The sequence below is a fragment of the Crassostrea angulata genome, chromosome 1 (genome assembly GCF_025612915.1).
Source record: "Crassostrea angulata isolate pt1a10 chromosome 1, ASM2561291v2, whole genome shotgun sequence".
In the NCBI taxonomy this organism is placed as follows: Eukaryota; Metazoa; Mollusca; class Bivalvia; order Ostreida; family Ostreidae; genus Magallana; species Magallana angulata.
In genome coordinates, this window is record NC_069111.1 from 34,866,968 (window position 1) to 34,894,218 (window position 27,251).

The following is a 27,251-nucleotide window of genomic DNA, read 5'->3' on the forward strand; positions in this document are numbered from 1 at the left end:
TGCTGATGGTGCGCCAATTGTGAAAGGGGCTTTATATACATAAACGTGCTGTGGGGAGAGCGGCGAGCATCAAGAACTATGGCTATTTACAAGTCGTCTTCAGCACTTTAAGGTGGAATAACACATCATCACAAAATTGTTGACCTCTGATCGTAACGCCATTTCGTTTTTTTTAAAAACGGAGTTTATTAAGGAATAAGGAATCAATCTTTGAGTATCATGGAGTAATACTTTTGGTCGGGGCGAGATCAAATCCAAAAAAGCCCGAATGGCTTTATGATAGACTTGATCATGCCCCGACCGAAATTATCATCTCATGATATTCAAAGATTGATTCCTTATTACTTATATTTATATAATTTTCAGCAATTGTACGATTAAAAATCAAAATATGAAGTATGCAAACCCCGCTGGAGCCCCAACTATACATAATTTGAATTTTTTGGACTGTATAGTACAAAATCGATTTGTAGTGTTATCACAGACAAAGACAATGGAACATGTAAACATTCGACAATAACATGCAATTAACTCCAAAGCCGAATGGTTAGAGTGTCGGGCTTATGATTCATTCATCCCGAGTTCGAATCCCTTTGGGGCGTTTGTTGTTACGTACTTGGATATTAGTTTTTTATTCCCAATTGGCAATTTTGTTTTTGCTTATTTGGCATACGACATATTTATCATGGTATCTTTCACATTCAAATAGTTTACTGCCAATTTGAGTGACTTTTTTCAGTTGTGTTATTTACCTAAATTTGAACTACTCTAGATCTTTTTGGTTTAATTATGCAACTTCTTGCACTGGTAATTGTGCAGCATCGCTAAATGGCTACTTAACATAGATAAACTTTTAACAAGACTATTTTGTTAAAATAAAACAGTTCTTAAAAACATATGTAATAAAAATCACCGACGGTAGGTGAATAAAAAATTATCATAGTTTTTGACATTTTTTTGCAGAGAACCGATTTGAATTTTCTACATTTCAGCTTCTGTGTACACATTATATTTCCTCATCACTGCGTAACAGCTCCTGCACTGATGTACGTATAAGCCCTGCACATTACATTCAGAAAACTCCGTGCAATTATGTGCGTAAACCCCTTAAACTGGTTCCCTAACCAATTTGAATGATGTATTATTTCTGCTCATAGGGGACAGTTATTCCTTGCACCGAAAGTAGAAGTTTAACGACAATGAAGCGCTGTGCTATGCTTAGCGCGTTTAAAATGAACTAAAAAATTGGTTTTTGTGGGCACACATCAAATTAGAGATATCGTCTTAATCTAATCAATAAATTAACTGAAACGATTAAATAACTTAACTCCCGCAATCCTATGACCTATTACTATAATATATTCTATAATACTGTCATGTGATCAACAAACGCCAGGTGATCAACGCCCTGTCTCCCATTATTCCTGATGATCATCAATAACTGTTTATGACCTTTTTGAAAAAAAAGTCAATATCAGACAGTTTTGCCCGAGAATTAGAATTATGAAAAGCATTATTCAAGTTACAAAAGTCGTCATTTACTAGAAACACTACTAAAAATGTATCCGCATTACGGATGTTTAAGGTGGCTCTATACACCCACAGTTTATTCCAATTTTCAATAGAGGACCACAAAACATATACTTATCAAATATTAAAATGACGATAGAGATACTATAGGTATTTTTAAAGAATTTTTTAATGTTTTTTCGTGTTTTTGTAAAATATTTTTTAAAAAGACAGCTATTAACAAATTGAGAGAAATTATTTTGTCATATGATGGATATCTCCTTCGGACACATAAAAAAAATATAACAATTCTTGACATTCAGAAATGTTATTATTGCAAATTTTTTTGTATTTCCCCAAAACATATTTTTTCATATTTTCTTACTCTGTTGACAAATCATCTGAAAAAGTTGCTTGATGTTATAAGAAAATGTATTTTAATGAATTTGACATAAAAAAAATTGAATGAAAACCATTGCAAATAAACACAAAAAAGATCTTAAATTTTATTTGGTATGAAAGTTCCTCATGTAAGGGTTATCGTTCCTAAGTCCCAAGGCCCAAACACCTTGGGGACTTTTCATTTCTGAGTTGAAGAAAATTTCCTGAATATAATGTTGGAATGATAAATACATACATATTTCATTATATACTTTGCCCTGTATAAGTGAATATATTCGCTTTAATGCAAAACTAAGTCAAATAAATAAAGGGGAACATTGACTAGGCTAATAGGATTTATGTATCCCAACCTGAGAGAAATTCAAAGCAACCCTCTCATCCCCGTAAGGTGTCGATATTAATGTGCATTAAAGTATAATTGAAATATGTTCACCTGTTTAGAATTTTCTTTCACGGTATTCAACCAAAAAATACGTTTTAGAAATTTTTGGAAAGTTAAAAAATGTATTGTTCTCAACGGGAATCGAACTCATGACCCACTGGTTTGTAGTGCACCCACTAACCCACTGCGCTACGGTGTAACATACCGATGATGCTAAAGAAACTCTTTAAAAATTTATAATTGATTTTATTGTTTGTTTCGAAAAATAATACCACACAACGTGAAGGTGTCACATACCACATTACTTGTAAGTAATGAATTTTCCAATTATCAAATTAAATCTATCCATTTAACAAATTTTTCAAAATAGCGGTTCCCATACAATTCACCTCAGTTTAAATCAGCCAGTACCGGAAATGCATGTTTCCAGATTTACTTTTTTGCGTACTGCGTCATCAAAAAGTGGTGTATAGAGCCACCTTAAGAAGACACGACACAATATACCCCAAAAAGACGCATATCTGCCTCAGGCATTGTTATGTATCGTTAATGAGCGTACGATCAAAGAATAATAAAAATGTTCATGAAAGGAATTGAGTCATAATTAACATATTTTTTCCATTATACAGTTTATTTTCAGTGAATTGACATATGACTGAAGACACTGACACTTCGCATTGTGCTTGACTGTATATCAGTACATACAACTAACTTAACGACATATGCTTAGTAGGCATTGGTTATTTGTATATCTGTGCTATGCATATGTTGCGTACTACCGTATATCATATACACTACGTGCTGTATAGAGATTGTCGCTTCTATTAATGCAGGGAAATTCTGAAGGCCGTTACGATAACACTTTCCTTCAAATAGAGGTATGCTATAGGAATCAAGGCCCAGAAAGTGAAATATTATGATTCTGCATAACCACTCTTTCGATTGTCAAAGCCCATACGCGTTCTTTCAAACGATTTAATGAACTATTATCGCTAAGCACTCAACTTATAAAAAAACTACCGGTATTTATGCCAGTAAAGATGTAAATAAATATACAAGGACGAAAAAATATAAATGTTTCTCATAATCTAAGATAATTCAAAACTTTCCATTGGCAGCAGTGATAATTATTTATAACCGTTTTGCATACTGTTTAAAGTTGCAAGTCCAATAATATTCTTAAAATACTTTTTTCACAAAAAATCTCAATACCTATATAGAAACCTTTCAATTCCATGTTTTTATGCCATTAAAACCACATAATAAATTTCCTTGAGGTATTTGCATGTACAAGTAGACCGCTTATCACATTGTGTTTCATTTTCATTCATTTTTTAAACCCAGTCATCTCCAATAAAATAAGAAAGAAAAATAAATATACAAAAGAAACAGATGTGATAGTCTCGTTTTACTTAGTTATCAGATCACGCTTTACAACAGCAGAAGTTTGGGCCACAGCTAGTGGAGTTACAGCCATCTCGGTATCTATGCATGGCAAGCAATGCCTTCCCCTTCTCTTCCGGTTTCAAAGTAGCATGCTTGTAGTAGAAATGGAATGCTTGGAAACAAGTTCCCCTGTATAGAGACAACATATCTTGGAAATAATCATCTAGAGCTCTATTTGATTTCCAATCACAAATATATTCAAGCTAGCTATTGACTTAACCCAAAAAAAACGTTAAAGGTAGAATAAATACGGAATATTTATTAGTGTTTATGTCTTCTGTTTCTTATAATAAATTCTGCTTCGTATTTCTAGCCTTTTACACTTGAAAGCATATTTTAAAAGCATATTTTCGTTTCCTAATTTTTATTTTTTTTTTGTTCTATTAATATGTACGTCTTCATAACTTTATGTGAACAGAATATAAAATGTAGGTTTCGTGCAAGATTGGGTTCTAAAATACAGCAAACGCTTCACGCTTAAACAATGCAAATTAAATATATATATGATTAAGTCAATATCATATATAAGGCTGACTAACGACCGTGTACGTTTTGTTGTCAATTTCATTTTTTTCGACTACCAAAATTAAATACTAGTATAATGCATATAAACTAAACATGCATAATGGAAAAAAATTAGGTACTGAAAATGTTTCTATCACAACAAAGCGTCTACAGTTGATAAAAACTAATCGGAACAGTTTTGGATAAAAAAAAAATCGGAAAAATGTATTTTTTTTCTTAAAAAGTTATTATTGTGATTTAAAAACAAAACTGGTATCTGTTAAAATATTGCGGAATTACATATGCGAGATAAATTTAAAAACGAACGAACAGGGTAAGAGGACACTTTAATATTACTTTGGTTTATTTTAAATATGTTTTAGGAATATTTTTACAGATTGTCACTTTGACCTATATTGACCATTCCCCCACTTCAGTATTAGTTTATGATATGTCAAAATATTCTATAAAATATAATACCTCTCTGTTTATTGCAAATAAGTTAATTGATACATACGTAGTAGATCCCTGATTTCCATAGATTGCTCTCATACCACTGATGGCATTGCTACAAATCGTATTACACGAAGCCTGTGTCCCGCTGCATGTCCTCCGAATGGCAGATACAAACCCACCAGGGGAACTAGCTGCACAGGCTGCTTGTGCAATAGCATCTGCGTCAAACGCTTTTTAAAAAAATACTTTTACTTAAAAGACTGCTTTAAAGAGTCATTCTTAAAAAAAAGATAGATATTAATAATCTTTAATCATAAAAGGTACGACTTACCAAGAAAATATGATATTGATTTCGTTCATCAAAGGCAACTATAACAAAACACAGAAGATGATTCAGTCATACATACCGTGTGCTCCTACAGCAAATACCAAACTTAAAATGATAAGTCTGGACATAAAGGCTGGTTTCATGTTTATTGCTATAATGTATAAAGCAATTCACTGTAATGCAATATAATTAAACTGCTTCCTTTTATAGCGAAAGATAAAATTTGTTTTCCATTCGTTGTCACATAAACCTGTTTGCAAAATAATGATTATGTCAGAAACATGAAAAATACACTAATAAATTAAGCCTGATGTTTTTATATCACAATCACCGATAATTGGAACAAGTGACATCAATTATTAATCATAGAAAATAGGGTCTGTTGACTAAAGCAATATCAAACGAGAAACGACGAATTTCCTTTTCCATTTTAGTGACCATGTATAATTATAACGGTCATCAACTTTCCTTTATCGAATACAGTGATTGTAAATCAGTATTCATTATGGTTCTTTTTGAAACCAAGGCGTTATATATGGTATGTTCACAAGAAGAACGGTCTCTGACTGTCGATGGCTTTATTTAACAAATTAACCACTGTTATTTACCCAAGGACCTCTTTAAGGTAAAACATTCCAAGTTTAGTACTATTTTGTTAGTTGGCCGATTCCAATTTTTTGTTAAAGTTTGGTTTTTGATAAACCCTTCATTGTAATCAATGAAAGAAAAAAGAGGCACATTGGCCACATCGCTCAAGTGAGCAACAGTTCATTATATCATTTTATATTAGCTTTTAAATATTTTCCCCAATGTATTTCAAAGTTAGACATTGAACCGCTCTAAAAGCCCTAGTATTTTTCTTGGATTACAATTCAAACAATTTAGAATCTACCCTTTCTAAGAATGCTTGCATAGTAATTATAGCATTGTAATTTTTTAGAATAAGATTTTAAAACATTTTTACTTTATTTTTCTATAAAACTTTTAACCCCTCTTGGGACCCTAAGGATTAATCAGGGTCTTATAATTTCAACTATTAGAATCCACATTATTTAACGATGATGCATTGTAATCTTTAAAATTGTAGCATAGTTGTTCTTGATAATATTTTTAAACATTGTATCTATTTTTTCCCAGTACCTCTTGGGGCCCCAGAATTAGTGCAGGGGTCACGATTTGAACAATTATGAATCAACATTTTACGAGGATGCATGCGTAGTAATCTCACAAATTGTGGCTTGCAGTTCTTGAGAAGATTTTTAAACATGTTCCCAATATATTTCTCTGATAAGATTTGAACTCTTCTTTGTGATCAATGTGAGTCTGGGGGTCACTATTCTAACAATTTAGAATATACATTACATTGGGACGCTTTCATAGTTATCTCACAAATTGAAGCATTGCAGTTTTTGAGAAGATGTTTAAAATTCTTCACTATATATTTCAATGTTTAACTTTGAACCCCTCTCGGGGTTTTTATACGGCGGTCACGATTTTAACAATTTGAAATATTCACTATATATACAAGATTTTGTGTAAATATTGGCATTTCTGATGCAGTGGTTCTTGAGAAGAATATTCTTAAAAACATGCACCCTTTTCACTGTTTTGCAATTATCTCCCCTTTAAAAAGGGTTGGCCCTTTTTATTTTTAAAATTTAGAAATATCTCTCCATTACTATGCTTTGTACCAAGTTTTGTTGATTTAGACTCAGTGGTTTTAAAAAAGAAATCAAAAATGAGGAAAATGTTTACAGACGGACAAACGGACGATGAACAACTGGTGATCAGAAGAGCTCACTTGAACCTTGGGTTCAGAGAAGTTAAAAAAAAAACCTATCAACCAGACGTAAAAATAATGATTTTAAATTTCAAAGTTGTCTTTCAACTATTGATTCTGACATATAAAGTGACCATGCTAAACAGAAAACAACTGTATTAATTAGAAGATTAGTTAAATGTAATACCTAAAGTTAATGAACCTGTTAAAGACTTTGTAGTGATGTTATGAACTATGATGATTTTGATTTGTAGAATTATTAACTGTAAAACATTACCGTTATACATGTACTAGCTATTACACATGTATTAACAACAAAATTGTGGCACTCACTTGTTATTTATCATGATTTTATCTATTTCGATGGTTTAATGAGAAATGCAAAAGACACACATTCAAGATATTTTCTTATTGTACAATGAATATCCATTGTTCATAAACACAAGCATACTTATTATATATAACCTACAGGAGCTCATAAGTTGTCTTAAATAATGACCGGACAAACTTACCATTAGCTGTATTTTTTTTGTACTATGCAAAGGATACTAATTTCAAAATATTTGAACGGGGAACTAAAGCAATTGTTTTACTTCAGTCTTTCTATAATGATAAATGAAAGGGAAAAGTTAAGAAGAAAACTTGCACATCAATATCACGCATTATGGTAATGCGCCGAATCAAGAAATTCAAATTGAGTTAAAAAGGATCTCAAAAAATAGAACATTTAATTTATTTATTGGATTGTATAACTTTAAACAAGAGTTTTAAGCAACGTCTTACACGAAAACCTTAGGGGCGAGAATGAAAAGGCTGCGATTACTGTTTACATGGAAATTTTCGCCTCATGTAGTTTTTGCCCTTCTCCACTTTGAAACAGTTTTGCCCTGCTTGAATTCATCAAGACACAGTTGTTTTTTTATTAAAGAAAAATTGGGATATATGAACTCGCCCAGTTTTCAATTGGCCAGCTAACAACGAGAGCGAAAGGGCGAAAATAAAACGGGGTGAATATTTCTATGTTTATAGTATTTCCCTGTATACAATATTGTAAAGTGATAAATTTTATGCTCATGTTTAAGCTTTTATATTGATTTAAGATTTGACAATGCAAATTTATAATTACAATTGTTATGATAAAAATTAACCAGAAAAAATGGAAAGTTTCATTACGTTTGCAGTTTGAAAAGAATGAAAAAATGTGGGAAAAAAATTGAAAAAAAGTTTTGTACTTGTGTAATTCAATAAAATTATAATTAAATGGGTCATTGCCACGAACGAAAAACCATAAACATATTTAATACATGATGTATTATAGCCCTAGTTCCTTTAGCTGGGAATCGAATTTAATTACGCTTGTCAATTATTTGCAATATGATGTATTATACCGGTATATTGCATTGCACAGTAAAAGGGTCTGCAGAATATACCTGCAAAAGCGGCTGGACATACTAATCCTCTCAGTTTTAAAAACAAAACATCAACTAGTTTCCATTTTTTATGTATCAAAATTTATGATATCAATATATATATATATATATATATATATATATATATATATATATATATATATATATTTATATATATATATTTAAGATTTTTTTCCAGAATAAGTTTTTCCAAAATGTACACAACTCGGTTCAAGGTCTTCAAATGATTTAGTTCACTGCTTCATTCCGTGTCAACCAATAAGTGTTCATGAAGCCTTTACCCTATAAATGAAATTCATCATAAATTGTTAAAAAAACCAATATTTTCCATGATTTTTGTTGTTGTGTAAATCTTGTTTCTACAGATCAGCAAAACAGTCTTTAAAAAATACCTTTACTGGAATTTCTCCTCTTATTTCCAATTTGAAATCTTGGTTTTCAGAGAGAAGATTTCTGGTCGACTCGCTTACATGGATTTTCAGGGCTTAAAATGAGATAAGACATCATTATTTTCCCCGCATACATAGATGTAAAATGGTGAAACATTTAAACCTATGTTTCTGACAAATTAAAACAAAATGGAGATCTGGACTTACTTGAACTTACAGTTCTTAACTTTTAAACTAGTCATTAGCCCGTAATTAACATAATTTGGTCAGATAAACCGCAATTTTATATAAGGCAGAAAAAGTAATTAAATGATTATGCATTTTCTATTTCAACATTCTATGATTATTGATCTTAGGATTTTTAAAATTGCTCTTTGCTGTCTTCTTTCGTCTGATGAAAAGAAAATTGTCATTTTGCAACTTGGTTTTCAACAAATTCTCTGAATCGGAAAATAAAGAATAAGCATTGCAGTGCTTTCTATAAAATAATATTAACCTTCTCCAGTAGATTCCATTCGTGAAGCAGTGTTTACCGTGTCCCCAAAAAGACAGTATCTAGGCATTTTTCGCCCAACAACTCCAGCACACACAGGACCTAAAATCAACAAAAAGTTGGACATTAAAGGGACTTAGACACGATTTGACTTAAATTTTCAAATTTTATTTTTCCATTTTCAATGTTTATAATGATAGATATAGATGTTTATAATGCTATGTCAAAATTTAGAAGTCAAATATCAAGTGATAAGCAAGATACAGAGTTCATAATTCTTTGTTTTGTAAACATAGCTTGAATATTGTCATTTTATACATATGTGTTGTATTGGTGTAAGTTTCAATCAAATTTAACTTTCTTTTATTGATAATAGTATTTATAAAGATATTGAATAAGTTTAAATTGTTTTTTAAATGTCATTTTGTCTAAAAAATGGTAATTCTCTACAATACATTTTTTGTAAACAACTATAAGACTCGAGCTTTGTTTACATAACAATCAACTCTTACCTCTGTATCTCGCTTATAACTTGACTTTAATATTCAATATTTTGGTCAATCATTTAAAACCAGTAAACCATTTTATGCATGAAAAATAAAAATCTTATTTTTGATCTCAACTCGTGTCTAAGTCCCTTTAACTTACACAAAGATGTATGCACTGATGCAAAATGCAGTCTAAAAAAATCGACCCAGCTTGACATCCTTTTGAAAACAAATCATAAATACATGATTTTAAAAATAAATATTACCAAAATAAAAGGCCGATGGTTGTTGCCATTTTTAGACTTAATTGATGGAAGAAGAGCTCTACTTAAATATGTGAAGAAAAGTACCTTATAGGTAAAATATATGGATTTTTCTTTTCTGAATAATTGTTTGAAGTTAAAAAAAACAAACAAAATTGTAGGTATATATGATGGTTACTTTGTTGACCATCCTTCCCTTTAAAAGCTGTAAACTTTTACTTTAAACATTGCATCTTTGACAATTAAAATCAAGCATAAAATGCCATTATAAAATTGTTTAAACAAATTATATACAAAACTTTTAGAAAACAAGAGGCCCATAAGCCACATCGCTCAACCGAGAAACAAGACATAATAAAATCAGCTTCATGGAGTCATATACAAAATATCTAAACAATGTCATATAATAGATCCTGTATAAAAAAAATCCCCTGCATATTCTTATGTTAAACCTTCGTAACAATGTGATTTAACAGTCATATCACATATTGAGCTTTGCATCTCTCGAGATCCTAAACTACCATTTATATGTGGATTATAAACCTACATCAAAATTTGAATCCCTTATGAGGCCCAAGAATTGTCCAAAAGACCAGAGTCGAAACAATTTTAAAGAATCAACAATATGTCAAAATTCTTGCATATAAGTAAAACCATACAGAATAACATTTGAGTTTGTGTCAAAAATTTAAATGTTTTCTTTCGTAAAACTGCCCCCCCCCCCCCCCCCCCCATGTGGCACAACCCTACTTCTGAAGATTATGATCGTGACAAATTTTAATGTACATTATCTGAACTGACTAAAGTAAAGTCACAGCTTTTCTAGGCAAATTGTGTTTTAGAAAATGATTTTTAAAGATTTACTCTATATTCATATGTTAAAAATTTGACCCCCCCCCCAAATTATGACCTAACCCTACCCTTGGGGATCATGATTTGAATAAACTTTAATCTTCCCTTCCAAGTGTCAGCTTTTCTTGGCGATTGGTTGCTGAGAAGATTTTAAAGATTCTTTATTTATTTTCCGATGTGAAAATTAAAACCACCACTGTGGCCTTATCCTACCTTTGTTGGATAGTTTTTATCAAACTTGAATCTACCCAAACCTTGGATGCATTCATACACGTTTCAGCTTTTCTAGGTGATCGGTTTCTGAGCAGAATATTTTTAAAGATATCTCTCTATATTTTCCTACGTAAAAATTCAACCCAGCTTCCCCATTGTTTCCCCACCCTAACCCTGGGATACACTACCTTAGGAAGGTTCCACACAAGTTACACCTTTCCTGGCTGATCGGTTTTCGAGAAGATTTTTAAGATGTTTCTCTAAATATTCCAATGTAAAAATTCAACTCCCCTATTGTAGCCCCACCCTACCACCGGAGATCAAAATTTGAACAAACTTGAATATACACTACCTACACACTACATACACACAAGTTTCAGCTTTTCTTGCTAAATGATTTCTGAGAAGAGGATTTTTGAAAAAATACCAACAAATTTTCAATGAATTCTAATGATCTCCCCTTGAAAGAGGGCCTTGACAGACAGAAAGACACAATGACGGACAAAAAGTGATCATTAACGGTAGTCGGAAAATTTATAATCGATGTATATAATAATTTTTTTTTTGAAAGAGTTAATTCAAGTTTGATAAATACCTGAATGTAAACCGATGCGAGCACGTAGTTGTACGTTCGGTTTATGACGGATTTTAAAAATTTTGACGTTATCTAAAATTATCGTCGACATTTTGGCTATTTCCTCCACATGTTTGTTGCCATTACGCACAGGTAGTCCCGATACGACCATGTACGCATCCCCTATCGTCTCGACCTGAAGATTTTAAAATATGAAAACCACACTTAATTCGATAGAACATAAAAATTTACATCTTCTTAAAAAATGGTGTACTTTAAAATAAAATATATTAAACATACCTTATAAACATCAAAGTTTTCTATAATCTTGTCAAAGCAGGTGTAAAGGTCATTCAGCAAATCCACAATCTTAAACATAGAGAAAATTCGGAAATATTTTTCTTACTTACTTATTTGGATATTTTCAAGAAAATGTGTAAATAACAATTATCGTGGACAATACGTTTTCATAAAAAACTAATGCTTCGACCAAGACTTTTCCCCCAAATTTTCTTCTCTCATTTTGTGTTATAGTCAGAATTTTCACAAGCATTTTTATTTTGAATTAAATGATTTGATTGGACTCAAGTGTGTTTGATGTGTGATTTAACAGTATCCCGGTAAACATGTCACACTACAATGTTTTTTTTCTTCAAAATTCTAACGTATAGATAGTGTTTCGCTAAAGCACGTTTAATATTACCAATTATTACTACCTGTAAAAATAGCATACGATAACTCGTACAATCGTAAACATTGTCACAAAAGCTTTATTCATAGTAAACTAAATTTTCAATTAGAATTGGGTATGCTTCGTTGTGTGATAAGCGCTTTACCTACGGTTTTTATGAAATTTGATTTTAATATTTCGTATATAATATATTAATTTACCTTCCTTATCAAAAATAGATTTATGAGATATCCTAGATATTTTAAACAATGTAAATCATTATCTATTATGGTGTCATATTATTTATAATTTTATTGCAATTGAGCCACTAGGCTATTTTACGGAGATATGATATAGGAAACAGGTGCTACTGCTATTAATCGTTATGGCACCTTAGTGAGCGATGACTAGTCTAATATACAGTGTAATGCAATTAATATCCATACATGTAGCTGATGGAACTGATGTTTGTATTGATGCTGCAAGGCTCTACTGCATGCTATTTATCATGTTTTCTATACTTTGCTGAGTTATGGATCTGAAATTTTCTGTGTAAATTTTCAAAACAGAAGTGAATTGTAAAACTACATTGGATTTGGGTTTTTGTGGGGTTTTTGAAATATACAACAAAGGGCTTGTTTACGATTTCTTGGGATATCATTACATCAAGACACTAGACATGGTAAATATATTATCTTGTGAAAATTTACCTTAAATAAAGATACAAAATATTATTACAAAATACATATACTATACCTGCATTGGAGTGCTTTCTGAGGAAAGAGAGGTAAAGCCGACGATATCACTAAAATACACGGTAACACAAGCAAACGCCTCTGGGTTTACCATTCTTCCATTTTTTAGTTCATCTGCCACTGACCTAAGAGAAGAATTTTAGCTGTTAAATTACTTTCTAAAAACCACTATGATGTTTATCATGAAAGCTTCTGATACTTTATCTTACTTAATCATAATTACTTGCTTTTGCTTTTGAGTTTTAATTTATCTTTTTGTTCTGACAATAAAATCTAATCATGTAACGAATATAAGAAGGTTCATATTTATTTTATGTATATTTGGAACAAAATGATTTCTATCAAGAACAAAATGACAAATATTTATGTGAGAAGTCAACCTTTCCCCTTTATGCCTTTGAATATCGCATAAAAGGCAGCAGACGTATTAAACAAAGTCCTACCTAGGTAGAACTTGATACAATAGTTCTTCGGCTCTTCTCTTTTCATCTAAAAATGCTTGCGTTCTCTCTTCGACTAAATCTTCCAGATTGTTTGCGTATTCTTCCATGCGGGATAGAAGATTGTCCAAAAATTTATCTCCAGTTTTGTCCCTTAAAACAAACAATTCATAATGTTTCAACGTTTAAGACTTGACATTTCTTAAACAAAACATACTTCGTTTTTTTCTAGCTTTTACATAAACAATATCACACGACTAATTGGTATTTATTTCCAATATGTGTATGTGTTTTAACATAAATTTAAAATAAATCATAACATTTAAATCATTTGAAACATCTTTTTTCGATAATTTTCTCATAAAGTAAAGATGATTTTTTAACAGATACAGAATCATGAATGTATAAAGAAACATACATGTAGCTCTGAAACACACAATGAATTTATGTTACTTTAAGGTGGCTAGGTGCTCAACAAAAGAACCATAACATCTGTCTTAAACCTTGCCATAGGATATTTTTGACCATAAACTATTAGAAAAATCCAAAATATTTCAGCTCTAAAATTTCAATACTTTACTATGTAATTAAAGAGAATTCTTCATCTTAAGAGGGTAAATACAGCTTAAACAAGGTCACGATCATTGATCCTTCTAAATACTCATTCGTATAACACTATGTATAGATGCAATTGTTTTACAGTTATATGAAAATGAACGTATTACATGAGGAACGTACATATAGTCGTCACATACCATTTCAAACGTGTTGCTTCCTTCTTAATGGTAGAAAACGTTGGCCGAGATTTCGGGTTTTCATCCCAGCAAATTCTCATTAGACTGACCATGTCTTTGTCAGAATCGGCATCTAAACGTGGTCGGAAAGGCGTCTCTTCCACATACTTTATTTTCATGATTATCTCTGTGTAAATACAATACATACGTACATATGCACATGTTTAAGCAATGCCTATCGGTTGCGTTGAACTATATCGGCATTTCATTCTTACAATTCATTAAGAAACAAATGAATAATAAAGATATTAAGAAGATGAAGACTAAGTTAATGTTCTATATTCTGAAGAAAAATGATACAAGAGCAGAGGGATGATATTCATTCGTTTATAAATATAAACGATATATAATTGAAAACAACAATATTTGCAAATTTTTGACAATATTTAAAATCATTTACAAACGTCTTTTGTATTTATTCCACAGTTTTCGCCAGCTGATAGCTTAAATACATCTATTGTTTTTTTTAATGTATGTTGTCTTGTATCAATTGTGTTTTTGTCAAATATAAGCATTTAAAATAAACATTGAAAATATTGAGTGTTTTGTGTAAAAATAATAATAACTTCTTGTATGCATTTACATGTGGCTTGAAGTACTCTTAAAAAGAAGAAAATTCTAATTACCTTTAAAGGTAAGGAACTCTTGGTCATCCTCAAATGGTTCTTTGCGTGAAAGAATTTCATACAAAATAATTGCAAAACTATATACATCTGCATATTGCATTTCTTGTAAACTTTTCACTGCATTCTGTTGACGGATGGCCTCTGGAGCAACCCAGAGAGATTCTGTGTGAAAAAATATGAACTCAAATTTGCATCTTTAGAAAATGTTTATGTCTGAATGAAGTCTGATCATGTGATAATATATTAAAGAAGACTATTTTACGTTGCTTTCATTGGTGAAATGCAGCTAAAACTAAATAAGTGACACCTATAAACGCCTTGCGCATTTATAAAAGACTTGTTCAAATGGCATTTTCAACTAAAATCATAATACCTTTTCAGTATTCTCTTTACAGCTGCAAAGAATTACGCAATATGAACAGCTTACCGATAATTATTGAAAATACTAAACTCTTTCTATCAAATCCGTTTAACTTTAATCATGTACAGTCGACATACCATACAGAGCTTGAGGCCTTTGGGTATCAAACTTTGTAGGGTGAAGCACGAGGTAAAAAATATTTTGCGATAAAACAATTATCTCATTTTGCCTGTTAGGCCGTAGCTGTTGTGTAGATAAAACGAGGATTCAGTAACATAACTGTAGCTATAGTGACCTCATGCAAAATATGTTGCAACCTCGTTCAGTATTATAGAGGACAACATTTAAAAAAAAAATAGTATTTGAACTTGCAATAATGGTGGTATGGGATAAATTCTAACTTTATCATTTATTTCAGGATGTCTAAAATTAGAACGAAAGTTTGAAGTTGAAAAGAAATAAATGCAATTAGTGATATCTACCGCCACAAATACTTAGTAGTGGTTATGTTTGTTCCTTAAGAGGGTTGACTTATGTGTTCATTGCGCATTTTTATTTACGTGTATTTATCTTTTATTAATTTTTTTCTCCATACCATTTGTTAAGTTGAACACAATAAACAAAATATACATAAAACAATTTTGATTTTTTAAGTTTTTTTTTATTTTTTAAACGATTTTTCCGAAGTTCGTTAGATGAGCGTTGCCATTGTGCTTTTCGACGTTATGATAAAATAAAGCCTTGTAGGAGTGTGTAATAAGAAATAACATATGAAAGAAAAAAGAAAAAGCGTACGCCTTTGAAAATTCATACACAACATAATGCTATTCTCAGAATTTTTCCCCCTTTTTTAAAATAAATCCATTGTAACAATCTAAATTTGTCATGCTACAAAAACAGAGCAAAATGTGGTGCATTTTCATTCTTTGAGATGACCCCCCCCCCCCCCCCCCCTTAAAAGCAGTCGACGGAGTTGTAATTTTTCATATAACGTAGACAATGATATTACTTATCACATATCATAATTTGAGGAAAATTCCTATGGTATTTTTTTTTTTTTGGAATCTGCTTCGAAGTGCGAAAAATGACATTGTCCTATACAGTGTATATATTCAATATTAAATGAATATGTATTTTCAAATGGACCTTAAAATGAACCAGATGGTAGATTTCCTTATATATTCGTCAGTAAAAACAGTTGGTGTAAATTATCCTTGGTTAAAAAATAGAGTTTTGCTATTCTTAGGCAAAAAAACCCCAAATCGGCCTCCTTAAATTAGATTTAATCACGAATTCGTTCAATTGCAATTGAAATTGATCCTTTTTTTATTGCCCATCTTAATTAGCTTGAACAATTTTCTAGGTTAAATTGTAGACATCTAGAAAAAACACCTTTTTTGGTAATATCAATGTCGAAATCCCGCAGTGACTGTATTCCAAATTCTGTAACTTTCAGTACAAAGCGACTGTCGATGACACAATTCATACTAGTCAGGTGACCATGATATTTGATATTTGAATTATGGATGTAGTCCATTGCCTGTAAAAATAAATTATACTGCGCGTTTATGTGCACACACAAAAGTATGCTTACAATTAACTTGTTCAAAACAAGTTAACTTTGTTAATCATTCGATGATATAGTTCCAGAACTGCATCTCATCAGATAAAAACAATTGTGCTTGTATTAAGAGCTCTTTCATAAACTGCAAGCAGATTATAAAAAGCGTAAACAGTCCCAAACCACTTTATATCATATAAAGCTAATAAATGAATACAATATTTATTAGTTTAATACGATATAAAATAGTTTGAAACTGTATACGCGCGGTTTATAAAAAAAGCATAAACAGTCCCAAGCCATTCCATGTATTATACAACTAATCAATAATGCATTCATTCCTTAAAGAATATAACAATGTATTAGTTATATTGAATTCCAATATAAAACAACATGTTTAAGTTTTCAGACTCCAATTTCAAAGAGTCATATTCCAAACTTTATTTTTCTATAAAGTTAAAAAAAATAACCTAAAAAAAGGTATTTGCTTCACCATGTTGCATTAAGAGATTCAGACGTCAGCTATTTGACCTAAAGAAGAAATACACCATGAAACATTTGTTCCTTAATTTACCTGAATAATGTCGCAAACTAACGATGCCCGAAAATCCCAATTGAGTGTAAACGAATCATTGCTTAGGATGTCCTGGATAAAATATATATATATTATTTTACTGAAAATTAAAAAATTATATTAAATAAATATATGACACAATAGACAAACACATCGTGTTTATTGGTCTAAGTTCAAGATAATTCTCAACAAATCACTCGTTACAGTATTAAAAGATCTTCATAAGTCATTGTACAACTTAACATTGTTATGAACTTCCTTTACATTAAAAGGATTAAATTTACTATATTTTCAAGTAACTGTGTTACTATAATATAACTGGATCAAGGTATTAATTTTAACAGAAATTAACTAGCGACAAGAAAAAATAACTTTCATACTCTTGCACAGCATGTAGAGGAAAATTTGTTTGTTTAAAAGTTACCCGTAAATCCCCACGTGTACAGTATTCATTCACTGCATAAATGCCTGTTGCACCTTCCGTAAGACCTATGAACTTCGTCAGGTTATTACAATTGATTGTCCGGAGCTGAAAAGATGTTGTATGAGATCAAGATCTACTTAATGATTTCAGGGTATGTTTTTGGTGCCAAAACCATTATAACGTCATAATATATTTGTTAAAATCTTTTTCTCGTACTTAACGGCTTTACAGAAATTACGTAGAAAATGAAACGGTTTTTTGACATTTTATAATAAGTCATTGGAAAAATAATTTCGATACCCATATTCAATTTGACTTCATTTTAAAGGGGAGGCCAAGACCTTGTTTGATGTCGTTTTTTTGGAGAGACTGTAGGCAATCTAGATATATCTCATTAGTCAAAAATAGACAAAACTCCGAGATTTGTTATTTATAATTATTTCCTTCATATACTAGTAATATAGAAATTGACAGTTAAAAAAATTATATTTCATTGTGTTTACTAAATATTTAAGCCCCGATACATACTATCAAAGACAGCTATTGTGATGAAGCATCATTGAAAATTTTTTTATCCCGAATTTCATAAACCTGTAGGAATCTTTTATGTACTACATTTTGACATTAAAATAAAGTTGCCAACACACATCCCGGTTTTATTTTTCAAACTGTCCATTTAAATAGTATTCTTGCAGAAGATGAGTGCAAAATAAAGAATTTCAAAGTCGATGTCGCATGTTAGGTCAAGGTTTTCATATTGTAATGGCATAGCGGATTTGCATAGCAAATCTGAATTTGAAGTTTTATAAGAAATTATGTTGAACAGCTTCTTGCAAGAAGAGGAAAGTTTAAAAGATATAGTGAGAGCAATGACAGAAAGAAGGTCAAAATTAAATACATGTTACAACTCATTTGTTTAAGCATTAATCACATAAAATTACCTTCAGTAAATCTCTAAGAAATTCTTCAGAAGTGGGCAATGAATTTCTTTTGAACTTGAAAAGAAACACTTTTGTCCCCTTTGTAAGATAAAATTTAAATTGGAGAATATTAGGTCTTAATAATATGTCGATATTTCATTTCAGCAGCATGAAATGGAATTCTGCACATTATTACTTTCATCAAAATAATCTATTTTATTAAGTATATCACAAAGAATAAATATGCAAAGCAATTTGGTTAATATAATACTATTACATTAAAAAAACAATGTCAGCATTATTAATAATAAGCAATACAAACCTTGTACGTTGCTACCAATGTGTTTTTGTATTTCACATTCACAATACTTATTTCGTCACCAGCTAACGATTTTAACTGAAAATAAAAGTGTCCTTTAATACGCTGAAAGCATGTTTGAAACATTTTCCAATGTTAAGGTTTCAAATAACCATTTGATTATATCTTTAATGGAAATAATCTGCAATAATGAAAAATACGTAACAAAAGTAAACTCTTCAAAGAAATTTTTAGTTGAAGCGGTTGAATGTTTAATTCAAAATTTAATTTCAGTGTATGGCATATTAAAATATTTATTATAAGATGTGTTCTGCCTTTGCCAGGGAACATCCTAAACTAGAAGCCTCGCTGTTTGCGTAAGCAATCCACGTCAAATCGTCCCACGTTATTCTCCACCAGTTGCTGTGGATTTCAGACTCCTTTTTCATTTTTCTACGAATGAAAAAAAAATACTTAGAAATCGAAATCAAATACAAAATGATCAATACAATTTCCTTTCCTTCATACGCGTGTAGTATGTGATGAAAGTGTTGCTATAAATGAAGGAGAAGATTGTATTTCCAAATCTTTTTGCAATCTCAAAGTCAGAGAAATGAACTCTTACCTGTAAACTAATACTGAGATTATTCCAAAGATCAATATAACACCAGAAAACACAATGCTTACGACCCATACCAATGGAAACTCTAAATTGAACCAAATAAGAACTTATGTGTAATGTGCAGTAAACAAACTCCATCTTGTCTCTATAAGTTATATTAAACATTTCATTCTTGAAATTTACTAAAAAAAAAACAAAAAGTAGAAGTATTGTTTTTAAAGTATAGAATAAAAATTTCCCAACATTTTAGACTGATGCCTTTTACCTTCAATTTGGCATTCCGGTGCGTCTCCTAGAAACCCACAAGTGGGTCGATTTTTGGGAGGACCTCTATTATTTGGCCAATGAATTGTATTATTTTTGTCGTATTCAAAATATCCTTTAAATCCATAGAAATAACCCACAGCCTATAATATAGAAATTCGACGAAAAAAAAATTATCGAAAGGTATTGATTTAGTTTACATATCTATATATATAATTTTAGTAATCAACAGAGAGAGAGAGAGAGAGAGAGAGAGAGAGAGAGAGAGAGAGAGAGAGAGAGAGAGAGAGAGCAATACTTCAAATTCTCCCGACTCAGGATTCAAATCCAACAACATCATGTCCATCTCTCTGTCGCCATTAGAGTTGATCCGTAGATATCCGCCAACCCCTAGATCATAGAAAACATTAATTTTTCACCTCTGCTTGATATCATATTAATCAAGGCTCATATTAAGTAAACCATCGACAAAGTAGGTGAGGAAACAAGTTCTAGAGAAAAAAAATACAAGGAAAAAATTTTAATATAGTTTTGGAAAAGATTTGGCACTGTCTGTTTAAACAAATATTCGAATTGAATTACTATGAGGATTATCAGAAAAGTTCACTTACAGCTTTTGATCACGAAGTTTTTCAACTACAAAATTACTATGGTCATTTAATGAAAGTTTATGCATGTATGATTTAATGTCCAGTACTGTATATCCAGTTTAAACTCACCGTCAAAGGTCCTGTTCCACATTCTTTGGTTGATTTCGTTTGCGTCGTTGTAATCTTGGTCAGCTTCAATTGTTTCTTTCAAAACTTGGCCATATACAGTGAATGCATCATAGAAGGCAGTGACATAGGGACTAACCTTAAAAGTTAAAATCCCAAGAAAGTCAACTACTATTTTTAAACACCTTTATTTGTTATTTTTCTCATTTTTTACTTATACTTGCATATACTTACCTCATACTGAAGAGCATCAAAGCTGAAATTATAAAGTTCCATGGATCTCTCTTTAACTATGGATTCAAACGTTTTGAACTGACTGCTCGATGGTTTGAACAAACTAACAACCATCATAGACTCGTATGCTTTCCTAACAATCTGAGCAAAAAAGGGATTAAATATATAAAAAAAAATTAAATGAAATTTTTTTTCCTATTGAAAATGATATAGGATCTTAATATTTTGTCCACCTTGAATTTAACACTGTGTCGGATATTTGCACCCGTCTAAGCTGCAAGTATCGGAAAATTCAAATTTGCCATATGATAGACCTTTACTTATAGAGTTTATAACCATTTTTGTTATTGCTGTATCTAAATTTCAGGTGAGAAATTTACCTTAAGAAAATAAATTCTTACGGGAAAATAATTTTTCCTACAGGAAAAGCAATACTCCCTTAGGATATTTTGAATTTCCTGCCGGAATGAAGGAACTTTCTATAAGAATTTGAATTCCAATAGGATTTGAACAAAACCCTCTTGGGATTTTAAAATCAGACAGGAAGTCCTAATTTTCTATAGAACTACCTTTCTGAATTTAATCCCTGTCGGAAATACTTTCTCCTTTAGGAAATATAATTCCATTACAATTGTTTGAAAATACCATAGGATTTTCAATATTTTGTGTAGGAAAATTACTTCTCCCATTGGAATTATTATATTCCTAGGGGATATTAATTGTTTAAGGTAACTAGATCGTTCTCGTTGTATGCAACGAGTGGGTCTTCTGTTCGATTTTTTAATAGATCAGATCTATAAAACCCATCATTTAAATGTAAATGAAGACCTTAAATATGTCACATGTCTGGTGAGATATGCTAAAAACGAAAGTGGTTATATACTCTCTACGCAATGGTCTATCACTTGGTATAAATGGATTTATACGAAAACGTATTCTAAGCGGGTGTAAAATTACCACCTTGGCACGGGGATAATTATTCGGCACAGTGTTATTTTTTAACGTTACGTTTTGTATTGGAATGCAAACATCATTATTTCCCTTGACAAATGTGTGAACACCATGAACAAGATATCGTTTACTTCATCATATTGGTCTCCTCTCTTCCAGTGGATATTACCATTCCCGTTACCACGAAATGACTCAAAATAGATGAAAACATAATCTCCTTCCAGCATCCCAAGGGAATGTGCAACTATCATCAGTTGTCTGAGAGCAACACTATCACCGGATATCGCAAACACTGGAGGAATAAAGGGTCAAATTTCACACAGTGAATTGTTTCAATTTTCATTACATAAGCATTCATTTTTTTATTCTCTGTCAATCGGTTTTACCTGGGTTAAAAATTAAATATTTAATCACTCCATTAAGGTGAACTATTGCAGAGCATGCATGTGGGCTTTTCGAGTATCAAACCTATTTGAAGTGAAAATCGAACAAATGAATTATAGATTATGAAATACCATTAAAGCTTTGAAATGTAAATTTGCATTGTTTAATCAGAATAAATATTCCAAGTACTTGTACCAATATTTTCATCTAAAACTATTTTCACTAAATATTTGATTGCAATGCATCTTATTCTCTACGTCTATGTACAAATTACAATTTGCGCTTTTCAAAATACTAAACTAAATTTTTATCCTTGCTTATTTATATTTTGTATGTCTTGATACCTACATGTAACAAAGAAAACGAGAATGCTTTGCGTTATTAATAAGATAATTATTTACGACGCAAGCTCAAATTATTTATATCATAAGTACGATTATTAAGATTCAAAGGTAATGTTCTAATGAAACAATACATTGAATCTCAACAGTCGTAAAGACCCAAATTAGATCATAGGAATTTTTTTTATTTCCGTTAAAATGCATAATGAATTTAATAATTCACCCGTATATACGAAAGTGAATGTTAAATAAATGTTTCTGAGATAGAAAAAAACAGCAACCAATGTATATAATTTGTTCAACGTTTATTACACAGTAGTACTGTGGAATCATTAGATTTCGTGGTGGCTCAATTTTCGTGGATTTCGTGGGTACCTCTCATCCACGAATTAACATCCTCCACGAATAATTTATTAGGGTTATAAAGTCATATTTCGTTTTGTAGGTATAAGGAAATACACGAAATTACGTCCCCATGAACATATAAAATTTCAGGAATCCACGAAAATTGGCCCCCATGAAAATTGATGATTCCACAGTAAGTGTTTTATGCTGACTTTTGGGGAATTATTTTTGTGATCGATTGATACATGTACATACAGCAAGCTCTGGCACCACACTTTCTGATTAATATGTAAAAACTAGAATACATATTTATACATGTTTTTTATGTGTGATCCGAGATGGAATTAAATTTTGTTATAATTGCAAACAGTTAAATAATCAATTGATGCGGGTAACTACGGCGTATTTGACCCGAAGAATAAGCTAAAAAAGGATGGGTTTTTTGTTTGTTTTTTTTTAGGGGGGGGGGGGGGGGGGGTTCTTCTTATGTATGAATCAATTTGATCTTATCCAGGCTCATGAATATACACTGAAGTGAAGAGCTATTTCATCGAATCTTTTGAATAGGTTTAAAGTGAAGAACAACCAAAAAACACATTTGATGTAGTCTTGGCCTTGTAACCCCTTTTACGCTATAAAGCATTGACGGCGCTTGTGTTTGCTGACTTTGTCGCTCTATTCTAGCTGATGATTTGATTTGAGTTGTGTGTTCTATGGGGAGTCTGTCATTGATACCAATCAGAGGGTCTCTATAACCGTGATGCAACAGTTACATAATATATGACATTGTTGATTCACTCTAAGTGGTCAAAAGTACAGCTGCAATTCTTACTAAGTACCGCCCTCCTTTATACTAAACTATAATTTTGAGACAAAGGGTTGGTTTATATTGTTTTCTATTTCTCAGTTCAGTTACCATTAATTTGTCGTGGTTAAGGTCAAGCTATATAAATAAATGAAAGGTGCCTACAGGTTTATGAAATTCATGATATAAATTCTTTTAATGATGTTTCATAACAATATCTTTGTTTCATTTGGTGTACCGGGGCTTAAATTTTTGGTAACACAATGAATCAAAGTACTGAAGAACTGACGGGAGTTGATTTTATCGATTGTTATTTATTTTAAAATCAATCATATGTTATTTTGCATGGCAAGTAAATTCCTATAAGTATTTAAATTACGCACATTTTTATAATATGAATCCTACAGGAATTTCGTGAAAATCCAATATCAATCACGTTGTGTAATATTCAAAGAATTATTCCACCAAACTACGTATTAGTTATCGAAATTGTATGGATCCTCTTCTCTCCTTCAACCAGACTCTCAGCTGTATCCGTTAATCTCCGACAAGAAAGAGAGACCCTATGCTTGTCGGAGATTTACGGAGACAGCCGAGCGTCTGGCTGAACGAGACTATATTGAACTCTGGCGTACGTAGGAATACATAAAATGTACGACTTCAAAAAATATCTAAATTGTTTGTACCATTTAAAATCTGACTATTTACAAGGTATCTATAAGTGAGTTTCCTTGAAGAACAATGCTTCAGAACTCATTACATCGAATTTATTGATTAGAACTAAATGTTGTCAGCGTAGTTAATTTGTGCTTAGGTCCAAACATTGTTTCACTTTCGGTTTGCCTGAGTAACTGCATAGGAGAGTTGATTAAAATCAACTCCCAAAAATCATGTTTTAAACAACCATTTTCTATGTAATATGAAGGATAAAAGAAACAAATCTCGAAGTTTTGTCCATTATTGACTAATGAAATATATCTAGAATGCCTACAGTCTCTCCAAAAACGGCATTAAACAAGCTCTTGACCTACTCTTTAAAACGATGTTAAATTGAATAATATACATGTAGGTACTGGGATTGCTTTTCCTCTGATTGAAGATAGAATGTCAAAATATTGTTTTATTTTCTACATAATTCCTTTAAATCCGTAAAATACTGGAAAAGATTCATCAAATCAATTATGACATCATAATGGTTCTAGCACCAAAAAGACAGTCTGAAATTATCTTGAAAATGCTTATGAGGGAACTGTATCAGTAAAGTAAATAAGTATTAGGCATTAGTAGAAGTAATTATTAATTTATGAATTTATGAGATTCCATTACCAATTTTACATTTTACTCTACACCTACCTCTAGATGTTCTGTTAGCTGCTGTTAATACATCTAAGTAATCTTTTCGAGAATCCGATACAAACTTAAGAAGCGTACAGGTTAACCCCGCTTTCTCAAATTCCTTGTGCAGGTTTTCTCCTATCAGTCTGTTGAAGTTTCTCGATGGGATTTGGCGTTTTCCCATGACATCATATATGACCGTTATATCTGTCCAATTAAACTCTCTAAAAACACTTCTGTAAAACCGACCTAAGTGTTCGTAATTGAAAGCAAGTCTTGTCAATGTCCTGAAATCATTTTTGTTGCCTAGTTCGTCATCGGTGCCGACGGGAGTCAGGATTGGGTAATTCCAGTACCCCGCCATTCTTCCTACCACATCCACTGCTGAGCTACAAGCTTATAAAAAAGTCATATAAACATTTAATGAGTTCATGTTTAAAATGATGCAATATTGCATCGGCAATGGTTGAATAATTAATCTATTCTGAACAGCAATGATGCACAAAGTAGTGTTGAACCCTACTGGGTACTATGTACAGTTGTACATAGCAATTACGGGGTTTTTTTCCAGGTAGAGTTCATAATTATTCTTTACTTTTTAAGTTAAAAACGGGATCTTATACATAACACATACCTGGTCCAATAAATGCAGATACTTTATGCTTATAGTACATCTCTGCTGCTATTGCTCCTACCATATCGGCCACGCAGAATTCTGTAGTGACGTTGAGAATGAAAGTGACATCAGCTTCGTCTGCAACGATTTCTCGTAGTTTCTCTATTCCAATTTCAATGGCTGGTCCCGTACGATGGAGCGCGAACGGTAATGCGTTTTTATCGGCTACGATTCCCCCGATTGTTATATTTTTACGTTTGGCCCAGATCGCCGTCGCAACCAAAAGAACAGAACAAAAAGTCGTCAGCAACATATCGAGGAAAAAGCGTGGTACGGTCGTTGGCGATGCTTTTAAAGTAAGGCGGGCTTTTTTCTAGATTCATTATTCTAGATTAATGAGGCCCTGTGCCATTGGTTTTTCTTTGCTATCCTGGAAAGATCAGAACACATCAAAAGAGTTCATTTCATAACTACGTTTTTAATATCACTTGAATAAGGACGTTATAGCAATCTATATTCATAATATTAATTAACTAACTCGTATCTTCGTAAAGATCCTCTTGTTCATTTCTCGATGTCTAATAAATAAGGGGTATTGTTTGATCCGATTCTTGTTATTAAAATCAAACTGTCAACATAACCGTAAGTACTTATAATCATTTTGGTTCTCGGGTCTAGCAAAAACAAATAAATCTTACTTGTTTTGAATGTTCTAAATATTTTTTACATCAAAACTCACATTCGTTATCAGATATCATAATGCATGCTTACCAAATTTAAATTTGTCAATAATTCACACGAACAAAATATCTCCTAAAAGAGGATGATTCACTGAGAAGGATGTCCGTTCCTGATGCCTGGGGAATTCCCATAATATTGAACAGCTGCGTAGCCGATTTTAGTATTACGCAATCAGAATGACACTTTACAGTGAACTGGCATTTTCTTAATTGCACAAATGCCTTTTATAATGTTTTTTTCTATTGATTTTCATTTAAACATCTCTCTCTCTCTCTCTCTCTCTCTCTCTCTCTCTCTCTCTCTCTCAAATACACAACTCTCCATCTTTGGTGCTCACTACTCAAGAAGTTTTCATTTGTTTTTTTCTTGCGTTTTCAAAGATGGTTTATGTATATTCTAAAATAGTAGAACATTTAATGAATATGTTTATTTTTTTATCATGACTAATTCGGCTTCCTCTTTCGGATTACTTATACATGTACATATATTTTTTTTTAAATCCGTGCGCACTGTAAAGCAAAAATGAAGATAAACCGTTAATTAATTTTGAGACCACTAAAAGTAACAAGAAATATTCCTAATTTTTAACTATTGATTCGATAAAACTGATTTAAACAAAGCTTTTCACCGATCCTTGAGTATGATGAATTTCTCGATATAATAACTCGACTCTGAAAATCGTTTTCACAAAGCTAACATGAATTTTTAACAGTATTTTACCGCCATATTAATAACATTTACAACCGTTCCTAAAATGCTACAGTATTGTAGAAACCGATTAAGGAAATTGCCAGTGGATATCAACAAATTATTTTGCATAAATAGGTTGTCACACTTTGCGTGACATAGCATTGCAATTCCTACCGAGTGCACATTTGTGTCATCCTGGTATATCCGTGATACTTTATCCAATAGTGTAAATATTCTTAAAGGTAACTACTAAAACAATAACTAGTGTAGTAACA

General features: G+C 31.5%; 1 protein-coding gene across 2 annotated transcripts; it reads right to left on the reverse strand.

Annotated features, from left to right (window-relative positions):
- Nucleotides 1–3,682: 3,682 nt before the first annotated feature.
- LOC128166626 (atrial natriuretic peptide receptor 1-like) lies at nt 3,683–26,468 on the reverse strand. 2 transcript variants are annotated; one of them, XM_052831926.1, is made up of 25 exons: nt 26,317–26,468; nt 25,564–25,975; nt 24,948–25,325; nt 21,851–22,011; nt 20,769–20,909; nt 20,538–20,673; nt 20,117–20,208; nt 19,820–19,961; nt 19,558–19,639; nt 19,268–19,385; nt 18,957–19,031; nt 18,656–18,733; nt 17,715–17,819; nt 17,291–17,362; nt 16,548–16,695; nt 14,795–14,956; nt 14,130–14,295; nt 13,378–13,527; nt 12,936–13,059; nt 11,810–11,878; nt 11,531–11,705; nt 9,123–9,221; nt 5,107–5,115; nt 4,761–4,929; nt 3,683–3,868 (listed from the first exon to the last, which is right to left on the reverse strand). In XM_052831926.1, the coding sequence occupies exons 2-25, from the start codon at nt 25,856–25,858 to the stop codon at nt 3,718–3,720; spliced, it is 3,297 nt and encodes a 1,098-aa protein (XP_052687886.1). In that variant the 5' UTR covers nt 25,859–25,975; nt 26,317–26,468; the 3' UTR covers nt 3,683–3,717. The 2 variants fall into 2 exon arrangements, with proteins under 2 accessions (XP_052687886.1, XP_052687877.1); XM_052831917.1 differs by lacking the exons at nt 3,683–3,868; nt 4,761–4,929; nt 5,107–5,115 and adding exons at nt 8,410–8,519; nt 8,630–8,721.
- Nucleotides 26,469–27,251: the final 783 nt, after the last annotated feature.

Coding starts and splice junctions, on each gene's coding strand:
- LOC128166626 (XM_052831926.1), bottom strand. CDS start 25,858: ATGTTGCTGACGACTTTTTGTTCTGTTCTTTTGGTTGCGACGGCGATC. Junction 19,640..19,819: donor ACCGGAATGCCAAATTGAAG/GTAAAAGGCATC, acceptor GGTTCAATTTAG/AGTTTCCATTGGTATGGGTC. Junction 13,060..13,377: donor TTGTATCAAGTTCTACCTAG/GTAGGACTTTGT, acceptor TTCTTCTCTTAG/GTCAGTGGCAGATGAACTAA.